Source organism: Eleutherodactylus coqui, chromosome 3 (genome assembly GCF_035609145.1).
Source record: "Eleutherodactylus coqui strain aEleCoq1 chromosome 3, aEleCoq1.hap1, whole genome shotgun sequence".
Lineage (NCBI taxonomy): Eukaryota > Metazoa > Chordata > Amphibia > Anura > Eleutherodactylidae > Eleutherodactylus > Eleutherodactylus coqui.
Genome location: NC_089839.1, coordinates 148215744 through 148230505, shown reverse-complemented (window position 1 = coordinate 148230505; position 14762 = coordinate 148215744). Strand labels below are relative to the sequence as shown.

The following is a 14762-nucleotide window of genomic DNA, read 5'->3' as shown; positions in this document are numbered from 1 at the left end:
GCTCATAAGACAGGGAGTGCTGTGTGCAAGATATGACTTTCATACTAACCTGTAATGTTGAGAGAACCGAACGAGTAAAACCCTGTTTTGGGTCAAACTGTGCTAAATGTTCGGTTGAACATCAACTGAGCTTTTAGTAAACTCCTACCTGAAACAGGGTTGTACAGCTTTGATTCGCTCAATACTAGTCCTGAAGAATGGTGTGTAATTGTTACGGCACTCTGCCCCCCGAGCGCCAGATGGGGTGCCCTGAACTTCCCGCACCCCACTGTCCCTGCCTATTTGCCTCGGCCCTGGCTAACCCCAGGCGGACAACTGGGCGGCGATCCCTGTACTGGACAAAAGGTTTCAATAAAGACTTATGGAACACCCTGTGAACCCTCCATGTAGTTGGCAAACCCAGTTCGTAGGCGAGCGGGTTTACCACCTGTGTGATGACAAACGGACCCACGTAACGTGGCGCTAGCTTCAAGGATGGGACCCTCAATTTGAGATTTCTAGAAGACAGGTATACCTTCTGTCCCACCCTGTACGGTTCAGATACAGACAGACTCTTCCCACTACGCAACTGCATACGAGTCCCCGTTGCTTCCAAGTTTTTCTGTACCTCTTCCCATACTCCCCGAAGCGTATCTGTGGCGACATCCGTTGCCGGACAGACCGAAGGAGTAGGTATTGCTGTAAGAAAACGAGGATGCTGACCGTATACACAAAAGAATGGAGATACCCCAGTGGAAGAACAAGGGCGGTTGTTTAGTGCAAACTCTGCCAACGGCAGGAACTCTGCCCACTGATTAGCCTTTTCGCTAGCAAATAACCGTAAATATTGCACTAAATCTTGGTTCTTCCGCTCAGTCTGACCATTAGTTTGCGGGTGGAATGCTGACGAGAAGGAAAGCGACGTTCCCAGGTTTCTACAGAAGGCACGCCAAAACTGCGACACAAACTGAACCCCGCGATCAGATACAATTTTTTGGGGAACCCCATGTAGATGAATTATTTCTGTTACAAAAATCTTGGCAAATTCTTTTGCCGAAGGTAGCTTCTTTAACGCCACAAAATGTGCCATCTTTGAGAACCGGTCGACAACCACTAAGATAGTAGTGCACATCTGGGATTCTGGTAGATCAGTGATAAAGTCTACCGATAACTGCGACCTTGGACTGGAAGGAACCGGTAGCGGTCTCAGGGGACCCTCCGGAGGACGCCGTCGACTCTTGTTGCGAGCACAGACCGAGCATCCCCTAACGAAGTTGCGGATCTCCTGAGCCATGCCTGGCCACCAGAAGTGTCTGGAACAAAGATCCAGGGTCCCCTGAAACCCTGGGTGCCCTGCGAGAACCGACGAGTGAGATTTGTCCATGACTCGAAGACGTAAGGTCTCTGGCACAAACCATCTGCCCTCCGGCACCCCCGAAGGAGCGTCCTGCTGGGCATTCTGTAGTTGGGGGACGAAGTTAGACTCTACAGCTGCCACCACCACGCCAGGTGCCAAGATATTCTCGGGAGTCATAGTCTCACTTTCCGGCACCCCGAAACTCCGTGATAGGGCGTCCGCCTTCACGTTCTTCTCCCTTGGGATATATGTCACGACGAAATTAAACCTGGCGAAGAACAATGCCCATCTGGCTTGACGAGCTGTGAGTCTTTTAGCATTAGCGAGATATACCAGATTCTTATGATCAGTATACACGGTAATTGGGTGTCTAGCACCATCAAGATGGTGTCGCCACTCTTCCAAAGCCCATTTGATAGCCAGTAATTCACGGTTACCTACGTCGTAGTTGCGTTCTGCTGAATTAAACTTCCGCGAGAAGAACGCGCATGGGCTATACCCAGATCTCCCACTGACCTCCTGCGACAATACTGCTCCTGTCCCCACCTCAGATGCGTCTACCTCAATGAAAAAAGGTAGTCGTGCGTCCGGCTGTATTAGCACCGGGGCAGTCGTAAATGCCCTCTTTAGCTGACTAAAGGCCTCAAGGGCTGCCGGCGACCATTTTACCAAGTCGGCCCCCTTCTTAGTCAGGTCGGTCAGGGGTTGAGCAATAACAGAGTAGTTTCTAATGAATTTGCGGTAAAAATTTGCAAAACCTAAAAACCGCTGGAGAGCCTTAAGGTTGTCTGGTCTGACCCAATGGGAGATTGCAGCTACTTTATCAGACTCCATCTGAATCTCCGTGGGTGAAATCACATAACCAAGGAAAGATACTTTTTTAGAACCAAAAGTACATTTCTCGGACTTGACAAAAAGTTGGTACTCGCGCAAACGGGTCAGAACCAACCTCAGGTGCTGCACATGTGTATCCCAGTCAGGAGAATACACCAGAATGTCGTCAAGATAGATGACCATAAATACCCCCAGGAAGTCATGAAAGACAGCGTTCATAAACCCCTGAAACACAGCGGGAGCGTTACAAAGTCCAAACGGTATGACCAGACATTCAAAGTGTCCTAACGCGGTGTTGAACGCCGTTTTCCATTCATCTCCCTCTCTAATCCGAATTAAATTGTAAGCCCCCCGCAAGTCCAGTTTGGAGAACCAGTGGGCCCCTACCACCTGATTCAACAAGTCAGGAATTAGGGGCAAGGAGCACTGGTTCTTCACTGTTATTTTATTCAAGGCCCGATAATCCACACAAGGCCTTAGTGTCCCGTCCTTCTTCTCTACAAAGAAGAGACCTGCCCCAGCAGGGGACCTGGACGGCCGGATATGTCGGTTGGCCAGAGCCTCCGAGATATAGGACTTGAGGGCTTCATGCTCACGGCCTGACAAATTGAAAATGGCTCCCTTAGGGATGGGACTGTCGGAAATCAGATCAATACCACAGTCCCACTCCCTATGAGGAGGCAGAGCCTTAGACAGTTCTCTGGAGAATACATCCTGAAAGTCTGACAAATACTCCGGAATGAGCACAGTATCTGCGGAGCACACAGCTATGGTAGACAGGTGATTATGACAGGATGATCCCCAATGAGTCAATTCTCGGGTGGACCAATCAAATTGGTGGTTGTGCAGTGCCAACCAGGGCATACCAAGCACCACATCAACCAACATTTTTTCCATAACCAGGAAAGACAGTTCTTCCGAGTGGAGAACCCCCATCGTGAACTGTAATCCTGGGGTCCTCCTGTAGAGAGAGGGGTAGCATCAATACTGGTAAAATGAATTGGCGTCTCCAGCGCCACAAATTCTGCCATCAAAGGTTTAACGAAACTCATGCTTATCAGGTTAGCGGCTGCTCCGGAATCAATAAACGCCTTCCCGGGTCGGGAAAAATTCCAGAATCTAACCTGACAAGGTACCAACAGTTTAGGAAGTACCTGAAGTCCTAGGCGATCCTCCCTGTAATCGCCTAGAACTCGGAGCTCTTCCGCCGGTTCGGACTGTGAGCGCTGAAGCCTCAGGGGGCAGGTGATCACCCGATGTCCAGCTTTCCCGCAGTAGAAGCAGAGATGATGTGCCAAACGAATCCGGCGTCGCTCTTTGGGGTCCAGCGGGTCCACCTCCATTGGCTCAGGAACAGAGACAGGTACGGAAGAAGAGGGAACAGGACAAATGACCTCCCTGACCCTACGGGCCTGTCTATTCTGCTTCCTAGACCTGAGCCTCCTATCTGCCTTCACCGCTAGCTCCAAGGCCTCCCTTAAGGACCCAGGAACGGGATGGGAAATCAACAGGTCTTTTACCGCATCCGAGAGGCCCTGCAAAAAGATGTCCTTCAGAGCGCTATCGTTCCATGCAGTATCCCCTGCATAGCGTCTGAAGTTGGAGCAATAATCCTCCACACAAAGCGACCCCTGGTGCAACTCCAGCAACCGCGAAACCGCCAACCCCGCTCGGTCCGGTTCGTCGAAGATACCCCCAAGTTCCTGAAAAAACAAGTCCACGGACTGCAGGCAGGAGGAACCCTCGGGGATGGAACAGGCCCATGTCTGGGCAGAGCCCCGCAGCAGGGACATTATCAGCCCGACCCTCTGAGCCTCCGACCCGGAAGAACGGGGACGCATCCGAAAAAACAGGCGACACGCTTGTCGGAAAACAAAAAACTTGTTCCTCTCCCCAGAAAATACCTCGGGAAGAGGGCACTTGGGTTCTGGGCTGGTTGAGGCGTCCGGCCCCTGCGACACTTCCCGCTGCTCCTGGGCCGCCATGCGGGCGGATAAATCCTGGATCACAGGCCCCAGGGCCTGCAGCTGGTTCGTGAGGGACCTGATCGCCTCCATGACAAACAGTTTTAAAGGGCCAGTTATTATGTTACGGCACTCTGCCCCCTGAGCGCCAGATGGGGTGCCCTGAACTTCCCGCACTCCACTGTCCCTGCCTACTTGCCTCGGCCCTGGATAACCCCAGGCGGACAACTGGGCAGCGGTCCCTGTACTGGCTAGGGACCTGGCGACTACCACGATGGAACTAACGAACGGGGGACAGAGTGCCGACAGAAGAGGCAGGTGTAACAGACCAACAAAACTTACTAGGTAAATCAAGGCTGGAGGTGGAGCTCACAGGCAAACGAAAGGATACTGACAAGCAACTAGGGCAAACTGGAACAGACCTGACTAGAGGCTAGCAGAACCAATAACTGGCAGTGAGCTCAGGTCACTGCCAGCCTTTTAACTTCAAGCCTCCGCCCGGGGGCGGAGAGTGGGAGGAGCCGACTCTCCCACTGTGCATAAGGAAGGTGGGGGGGAGCGGGCAGCACCCTTCGGGCGGACACGCCCACGCCGCCGCACGCTGGCTGCCCCACGCCGCCGGGAGAGCCCCGACTGCAGAGCTCTGGGACGCCAGAGCCAACATCGGAGCGGTGCACGCCGGCCGCAGGACCCAGCGCCGTCCTGCAAGGTAACACTAATACTGTCTAAGAGCCATAAAAGCCCTGTGTAACATTCTACGAGGGTTATACAGGGCTTTTATGGCTCTTAGATGGTATTATGCAGAAGTTTTAGGGATTTGGGTGAACTTCTGGTTCGATTTGAACTGATTCGGCCTGAACAAAACTTTTGCAAAATATCTGTGAATCGGCCGAAGCAAACTTTTTAAAAGTTTGCTCATCACTACTCACCTGCCTCTCCATTTCCTACTCTCTGCCCACAAAGCTGCTGCTCTGTCCACTGAGTTGACTCTCTCTTTACTGTGCACACACTGTCCATAATGAGAATACAGTATGTGTACATGTGTAGTGGCCCAGAGTTGGTAGGACACCTCTATAATGGTCTGTATCTGTCTCGTATCAATGTTTTGTCAGTGTCTTGCTTGAGAATTGAATGGTTGCAGGACTGAAAGGGTTACCTGTCTAGTATGTCCTGTCTTGTCTGGAAAATGTATAGAGTTTGGTGTATCCTTTTATTGAACGGGAGGATGTTAGATATATGTGTCTGCAGAAGTTAGAAAGTGAGTCGGGAGAGTTGAGTATGAATGAGTGAGTCAGCGAGTGGAACAAGTCTGGCAGAAAGTCAGTGAGGTTGTCGCGTGTGTGAATAATATGGAGGAAGCCAAGCGACTTCTTTACGCTTAACCTGGGTATAATCTACCCAAGAGCTCTCAGTTTTTTTACTGAGCACGGAGAGAAGGACGAACCGCTTCACAGTGAGAAGAAAAAGAAGCAACAGTGACCAGTAGAGAGAGAGATACAGTTTGATAGGAGAGGGATTGCACAGATAACTGGGACTGTGGGTTACCCAAATACTCAGAGAATCCTCCCTGTTGCACAACTCTGACTTGTTGCTTCTGTACCAAGAATGTTTGTTTGGATCTGCATTCAAGAGTTTACAGTAAAGGAGCAGAACTGACTGTTCCCGGTTCTTGATCAGAAAGTTACCCTGTGTGTGGACTACTTTATTTCGTCTGAAGGATCTGCCACAGAGGATTGAACGGTGGCATCATGAGTGACAACTGGATTAAAGGTAACCCCCGGTTACAACCCCTGTGATCTCCCCCAGCAGTAACATGCTCGGGTCCCGAGCTACCCCCAGGGGAAGAGATGGTAAAGCCCCGTGACAAAGCCTTTCTCTACCCTGCTTTTTCCTCAGCTGTGGGCCTGCTCCTCGGACATTGAATGTGCATGAAATGAAGAGAACGAGTCTGCTCAACCCACCAAGCACTAACTTTACTAGCAAGCAGCAAGAGAACAGGGAGGCAGGTAAGTATGAAAGTCACATCCTGGACTCATCACTCATTTTTTCCCTTAATTGGGGAAAATTGGCTTCTACCTCATTGTTTTTTTTTTTGCCTTACTCTGGATCAACACTAGGGGGGAAAATAGGCTGAACTGGATGGCCGTATGTCTTTTTTCAGCCTACAATGTTACTTTCACTCAATGTCCTAGGAGCCCATAACCTTAGTTATGGGGCTCACAGGGCGTGACCGTTACCCTTCAAATCCTCAGTGAAAAAGAAAAAAAACTATTTATGATTGACTCTGATGTAGTTTGAGTCATTGTAAACGAAGTGATATTTCCAGTATATGCATATAGTAAATGTTCCTGCTTGCTTTGAATTCCATTTAGAGATTGAATAAATATTGACATATTATTGTAAGTTTTTGCAATGACCACAATGACTCTACTGCTTTTTGTGAGCTCATTACACTTCCAAATTAATAGCTTAGAATTAGTGCTTACAACTGGTTAACCTTTTTATGATCTAAAACCAGGGCTGAAATGGGTTTTATTGCCTGATAAATTCACTTTCAAATGCTTAACTCGCAAATTATAATTGCTCTATATGCCGCCTGATGCACACGATGTGATACGGCTTTGTTCAACCTCAGAGTTGTATGGTGCTGTAATATGACACAAATAGACTTCTATCGCATTTCATATGATTTTGACAGAAATAAATTATAGCATGGTGCAAAAATTGCAATTGCTCCATTGGACACCATGTTACAGAACAGTTCTCTAGAAGCAATTCATTCTATAATGAGGTGCCATACAGAATACCATACAGTAGCACAAGGGTGCTTACAGCTGCAAAGTGTGCAAGTACAAAGACTCTGAGACAAAAGAATATCTTATAAATCAAAACTTTCTTTCATTTTGAATTATTATAAATCCAATCCAGTACAGCAGAAGATGCCATCAGGTCTCAGGATCTAAGGCCTCAACCACTATATGTGGGCACCTATTGGACTAACCACCCAACTTCCCAACTCTGTGGGGGAATCAGAATTACTTGAATTCAGAGTTTCTGCCCAATTGATTTAGGACCACACATAAACCATTCAGTCACAACTCTTTATCATCTAGTGTTAGTCTTATATATGGGTATTTGTTGCTCAAGAGATTAATTCTGCTACATTTTGATTGCCTGTGTCAAAGTACTGATGTCTAGAATACTAACACGACTCACCTTTTGAGACACACAAACCCAAGATATATACAAAGCAAGAATCCCACTGAAGCAATAAATATAGCAATGCTTATGGCAACTCTATCCACACCTGGAAGAAAATAAAAAATGTGATTTTTAAACAAATTGACAAAAAGTTTAAGTCTGCAAGCAATATTAAGATTTGTTCTCGTATCAACAATATTCAGCTGTGTAGCATTACTGGTGCATTATGTCTCTACCGAATGTATGGGTGGAGACATGGGTTGGCCGCTATCAGTGACAGGGAACTCCCAGGGCACGCGGGTTGGCCGGTGTGCCAATGAAAGGGAACATCCAGGGCACGCCCCCTCAGCTCCCGCATCCCCCTGACATGGCCCTGACAGCTCGCGTGGGTCCCCCCAGCACCGCGTTCATACACAAATAAAGGGATTTTAACTGTGGGACACTAAGGGGGCATTGTTATTTTTTGGTGGGCATAATGGAGAAATCAGTAGTATGTGGGAGTGCTATTACTCTGTGGGGCATAAAAGGAATCACTGCTACTGTGTGAGGGGCACTAAGAGGAGCATTAGTAGTGGCAGGATGAGGAAAGTGTTCAGAGATGAGTCATGGCTGGAATACATCAACATGGTGGTCTGCACCCAGATAGAGTAGTAAAATGAAAGTAGATTACACCAATCAGAGGAAACATCATCTGTGATCACTGAAGGTTACTGCATTGTAATCATTATCTATTCTGTTAAAACTCCAGTAACACCCCCAGCTGTATGGAGGGGTCACTTCAGAGACACAGAAATGGTTGTGAACGAGTCAAGCTGGCAGCCTGAAGAGAAGCTGTGGGATGCGCCAAGCTGAAAATGTGCACCATGCCCATGAGCCTTTAGCTACACTCCTTATGTCCTCCAACAGCTTCCATTTGTGGCCAATGTGGGGGCTTTTATACACATTAAATTTAGTATTGGGGATAAAACTGTCTATACACATTAAAAAGGCCACATTTACACTTCTCATTTCCAGTAGGACGTGGCCTGACCTACTGTAGATTTGGCCACCAATGATTTTTTGTGCTGTAGGTAACTCATGTGATAAGAACGCTGACAATTGTTATTTATATTATAATAAGATGCAGAGTTGTGAGAGCATTAACTAGAGGTAAGGAGGAAATTATGACAGAAGATAACTTCACCTTTGTCAGTTTTCCATGAAAAGCTTTGACTCCACTCACTCCATGGCCCATTGTATCCAGAACTATTATCAGGCTTTGCTCGTACCTTCACTGTGTAATTAGTAGAACTCATCAGTTTAGAACTTGGAATGTAATATTCAGCCACATTACCGGACACATTAATCAGTAAGAGATCAGGATATTCTTCGTCACCCTACAGGTATTAAGGCAATAAACAGAGTTACCCTACGGGTATAAAGAGTCAAATTCTAGGTATATTAACAATAGCTAGTCACCCTACAGGTGTATTAACAATAACTAAAATCAGAATACACTATATACACAATATAGGCAGAATGACAATGAAAGGGCTCCAGATGATCCAAATGGTAACCAATGCACTTATAATTTTGCAAATGTTGACAATACTTTTTAGTCTTGTTGCCATTTGCTATCAGCCCTGCGCTAAATAGCTGTAGTAAAAACTCTCCCCCTGTCAACACACGCTGTCTTGCTGTCCTGAAGGAGCTGAAGAGGTAGTAGTGTAAACCCTGCCTGTCCTGCTTTCATTGTGAGGAGTACCTACCTACTGCTGCTGTAGTGATGATAGTGGAGGAGTACCTCTGGCTGCTGCTACTGTAGTGATCGTGGTGGAGGAGTACCAGGCTGCTGCTACTGTAGTGATGGTGGTGGAGGAGTACCTCTGGCTGCTGCTGTAGTGATGGTGGTGGAGGAGTACCTGGCTGCTGCTACTATAGTGATGGTGGTGGAGGAGTACCTGGCTGTTGCTATTATAGCGATGGTGGTGATCACAGCTGTGGCACCAGTCCGTGATGATATCCCATGGCTCTCAATGGGGTCAGCACTACTGCAGCCCCATTGAAAGCAGAGGGTTGCAGGCAACCCCCGCAGCAATGATTTTCGAGGACGGGCCTGAAATATAAGCCCTTCGCTGAAAATCATCCTTAGCTGCAAAAAAAGTTTAAAAAAATTATACTCACCTAGTAGAGCCGTCCGGCTCTTTTCTCCAGCCCCTTCAGTCTTCTTCTGGAGGCTGGGGATTGAAAAATCCCCGCCCGCAGAAAGCGCTGGTGTCATTGGCTGAGCACTCAGCCAATGACAGGCAGTGCTCAACCATTGAATGATAGCTGAGCGCGGCCTGTGATTGGTCACAGCACTCAGCCAATCACAGGCAGTGTTCAGCCATTCATTAAAGTGAATTCAATGAATGGCTGAGCACTGCTTGTGATTGGCTGAGTGCTGTGATCAATCACAGGCAGAGCTCAGCTGTCATTCAATGGCTGAACATTGCCTGTGATTGGCTGAGTGCTCAGCCAATGACACCAGTGCTTTCTGGGGGCAGGGATTTTTCAATCCCTGGCCTCCAGAAGACAGCCGGGGCCGGAGAGAAGAGCTGGATAGCTCTTCTAGGTGAGTATAATTCTTTTTTTTCTTTACAGCTAGGGATGATTTTCAGGGAAGGGCTTATATTTCAAATCCACGCTGCGGGGGTTGCCGGCAACCCACTGCTTTCAATGGGGCCGCAGCAGTACCAACCCCATTGAAAGCAAATGGATAGCATCACAGACTTCTGCCACAACTGTGACAGCTGTTGCAGAGGATTCCTTCATCCCCACGGTCCCCAAGGGGATGAAGGAATCCTCTGCCATAGCTGTGACAGCTGTGGCAGAAGTCCGCGATGTACTTCTTATGTTTTCAATGGGGCTGCCGCTGGACACCATCAGGAGGCATCGGGGTGCCACGGATCAGGTAAATAAAAGTCCCCACCCCCTGAAAATAAGACACTGTGCCCTTTTTGGGGCAAAAAAAATTATAAGACAGTGTCTTATTTTGGGGGAAACACGGTATATAGTGCATGAGTACAGTCACCCTACAGGTATAAAGATAACAACAGTGTCACAACCCCAACTGGTAAGAGAATAGATAACATGATAACAAACGGTAGCATTACTTCCTTCCAATAGCACAACTGGTATGTCAGCTTGATGGTATTATATGGAACTGCTGGTGGTCTCCATCCAAATTTGTATTTATAGTTTAACTGATCCTTTATATGGAGATCTGTTGGAGGGTCAGTCTGAACTGGAACACAAGAAAAAACAATGATTTTTTAAATTAAAATTAAAGAGGTTTTCCAAGTTATTTCTGTTATATAGTTTTGGGCTCCCCATGTCTAAAACTATATAAAAGAAATATACTCAGCACAATGCTAGACCGATGTAACCAGAGACCAGAGGATGAGAGCAGCAGTGGGGGAGCAAGCGGTAAGTATAGAGGTTATGTGATTGGCTGATTCATCAGTGTCATTTACATGTGTTTGTTGCTCCTCTACTTAACATTCTGTCTGTCTGCATGTCAACCCTTTCCAATCCACTGTCTGACGTCTAAAGACATTCTGATTGAAAGCTGTACAGCTCCGATATCAGAAGACGTCCGGCAAGGTATTCTTATGTATATTACTGGCCGCTCTGTTGTCGGGGGCCTCTCCAGCATTCCCCATACCGCAGTACTGGCTCTAGCTAGCAGGTCATACCGTTGTATAATGGCAAAAAGAGAAAGCCCTCTAGGAAACCCTGAATCCAAAATTGGATTGCAAAGGGTTAAGGGATAAGTGGTGTATATACCTGCCCTCTTGTATCAGTATATCAGTAAGTATATGGCTGTTTTCTGTGATTTTTATTATTATAGTGCCATTAACTTTTGGGGTACTGTATACGTACAATAGATAATAAATACATTATATATAAATGCACATATAAAACAGTAAAATAAGAAAATACAACAGATAAAAAAAGAATAAAATAGAGTTGATAGAAAAGGAGAGAGGGCCTGCCCAGACGAGCTTGCAGTCTATAAGGAAAAAGGGGAAAGAGGCAGATTATAGGACAGCAGAACAATATAAGAATTATATATTGAGTTAGTGTAGAGAGGGTTATGGTAGGTTGTAAGTAGCATTTAGTGGACTAAATCAGTAGTTTCTGGTTGAGCTTTGCTAAAAATTTGGTTTGGCTAGTAGAACCTCAGGTGATGCGTTTCTGGCAATCCGAAAGTTCATAAAACCCCTAGAACTAGTATTGAAACAGGGGCGTAACTATAGGGGAAGCAGGGGATGGGGTTGCACTTAAGCCCAGGACCCTTAGGGGGCCCATAAAGCCTATTTTCTCCATATAAGGAGCCTAGTACTATGAATAAAGCATTCTAGCTGGGGGGCCCTGTTATAGATTTTGCATTGAGGCCCTGAATCTTCCAGTTACGCCTCTGTGTTGAAACACTGTCTACGAGTGTAGTATTGGTTCTTTAATAGAAATACTGTTGCCTTGCAAAACTGTGGTCCTAGGTTCAAATCTAATAAGGGACAACAGCTGCATGGACTTTGTAAAATTTCATGCAGATGTTATCCTCGGTCAGATTTCAACCTAGGACTTCAGCACTGCAAGTCAACAGTTCTAAGCACTAAACCACCATGATTTGACTTCCTTCTTCTTTCTCTGGAGGAGGAAAAGAAGAAGAAGCACAAAGAGAACATACAAACTCCATGCAGATGATGTCCCTGGTCAGATTTGAACTTGGGATCTGGCACTGCAAGGCAATAGTGCTAACCACTGAGGGAGGAGGAGATCTTCTCTTTCTTCTTCTCATTCACCTCCTCCTTCTGAACAAGGTAATATCTGGTGACCTGTGGTTTCTGTGAAGTGCCTTGTATGACATTGCGAGAGGTTTGATATATAGTATATTTACTGCCCATTGGGTGATTACCCAGTGCTGAAGGGTGAAGAGGGGTGAAATGAGAGGCAGTAGAGTAGCAATAGGAGAGAGGAATAAGGCTGCCTGTCCACGGGCGTAGCAATATCCCGCGGCAGATCTCTGCCTGGGAGCTGCCACCTGGGAGCAGGTGAAAGCTGACAGCTCTCCACGCTGATAGCTCTCCAGCTATCTGTCAGAGAGGCTGACCGTGGAAAATCGTGACAAATCGCAGCATGCCGCGATTTTGAATCCCGCAATGATCGCTATGATTCTCTGTTCGTGGACTGAGGAGTTGCGCTTTCCATAGCAATGCTATGGAAAGCGTTCACTGCGTTACCCACGGCCGGGTTATCGCCCCGGATAATGCAGTGAACAATCGCCTATGGACAAGCAGCCTTAGTTGAACAGTGGAGATGCAAGTTGTTGTGGTAGTCTAAGCAAGATATGATTAGGGAGAGTACAAGCATATATTATAATATTTCACAGGTTTTCTTTAACTACAGCATAGTAAGACATGAGTGAAATATTACACACCTGTTTTAGAAGCGTTGAATTTTTTCAATTCCTCTTCTGGTCGGACTTGAATGTGGAAAGAGCTGTTTGCTTGAGAAGAGGGGACTTGGAACGTACAGCTGTATAGTACATAAGGTGTCCCATCTATCATTTGACTTGATGGACTATTACATGGCTTCTCACTGCACAAAAACATACACATTCTCTATTAAAGAAAAAAGTACAAGTTTTAACACTCCTAATTTCTAAATCTTTAAATGGGCACTAACGGTTCAAACAGTTCGTGCTTATATGATTGCCAGTGTGATAATTAGCAAAACTGCTACATACTTTATTTGCCTAAAATGACGTTTTTGTGCTAGAAAAATCTCTCTAAAGTGTTGCCTCCCTCCGCCTTGCTTGCTGTCCATTGTCTGCTAGCTCCTGAATGACATAGGAGGGCAGAGCTGAGCGATGAGTAATCAGGTCCACTGAACTGCACTTAGAGTAGAGAGGAGAGAAGAGCTGCAAGTAGAGTTAATGATGAGATCTTTTACAGTTTATACCAATGTACACTGCTAAATCTTTCTGCAGATTCCTGCCTGATGAGGTTATGTCTATGTGTAATAGGATTTAGAAAGTAAGATCTCTATAGTTCTCTCTGTACAGTCTATAGAACACTACACAACAACTGCTCCTTCTGCCAGTCCTGAGAAGATGGAGAATCAGATATACACCATGCACAGGGAAAAATGGGGACAAATGCGGATACAAGTCAAATAATGGCCAGAAATAGTGTTATTCCTCATGTATACACACATGACAACTTATTCTGAAAAGGTAAATGAAAACTTATCAAAAAGGGCAGCACTTATTTACAAAGATGAATAAACTCAAAAGCATGACTCAAAGCTCCTAGGCTGAATACAAAATCTGTATCAGTATTATCCAGCTACAATACACCATTTATACTATTGGCATATACGTATGTAGCAAAGGGGCTCTTGTGCTCCCCTCAAGCACTAAAGCCTAGATGCTACCTCTGCACCCCATTTGGCTACGCACCTGAATAAACTAATTGCTTACCCATGAATAGATGTCTTGGCTGTACCATAAGCTGTGCCATCTTTGTAATACAACATGTAGGACATGGCACTCAGCTCTTTTCTCACTTCCCAGCTGCACTTCATCTGTGTAAACCCATCATATTCACAGCGTAGGTTTAGAGGTAAAGCCGGGTCCTCTGGGGAAACAGATTATGAAGAGCTGTATAGCAACAGATCAGTCATCAGATACATTCATGTTTTAATTTGGGCTATACTTCTAGACGTTGCTATGTGTACTGTATATATTATGTCTTCAGTACTATAAAATAATCCAGCATTTTCTGAATCCAGTTCTTTACATCTAAACCACAAGCATGTTATAAGAAGTATTATTTTTATATTATAGGTTTTATGTAGTGTTGTTAATTGTGATTGGTCGGGTGATAAAATCACCCTGTTTTTCGCTAAACAGGATCAGATGAGTACAACCCTATTTTTAGTGAAAATCATGGGAAAGTTGAATTTTCCAAATGCCTGGTTTCTTCCATCCATCATTAACGCCAGCTATTCTACGTGGATGGTGGAATCAGACATAGGATATGCTTAGGCCTGAGGAAGTCTAACAGAGGAATGGCATAGCAATAACACAAGGTTGGACTGATAGTCACAGGCAGCCTTTATTCATGATGGTCCAAGAGTATATCAGCTCTTACATGGATGTACTCAGACATGGCGTTGGCCCCTTTGACTTGCGGATATCTAAACTAGTTTAGTGGCAGGAGCTTGCACAATGTGCTTGCTTGCTATGCTACCAGGGTGCTATCAAAAAGGGTGTCCAGCACAGCTGGAGGTGTGATAACTAACAGATGCATCTGCCTGTCCACAGACAATGTGGATCACCTGAAGTATATACAAAATGTACCAGCCATAGATTTCACCTGACTTCTGCATCTCCATGGCAG

General features: G+C 46.0%; 1 protein-coding gene across 2 annotated transcripts in view; it reads right to left on the bottom strand.

Annotated features, from left to right (window-relative positions):
- The window catches only part of CSF2RB (colony stimulating factor 2 receptor subunit beta), a 70534-nt gene that overhangs the window by 25363 nt on the left and 30409 nt on the right, over positions 1–14762 (bottom strand). For both annotated transcript variants that reach the window (XM_066596295.1, XM_066596296.1), the window contains exons 8-12: positions 13841–13997; positions 12797–12957; positions 10470–10600; positions 8519–8711; positions 7351–7441 (exon numbers count right to left, since the gene is read on the bottom strand). In XM_066596295.1, coding sequence (XP_066452392.1) covers positions 7351–7441; positions 8519–8711; positions 10470–10600; positions 12797–12957; positions 13841–13997 — 733 coding nt within the window. The remainder of the gene's footprint in view (positions 1–7350; positions 7442–8518; positions 8712–10469; positions 10601–12796; positions 12958–13840; positions 13998–14762) is intronic.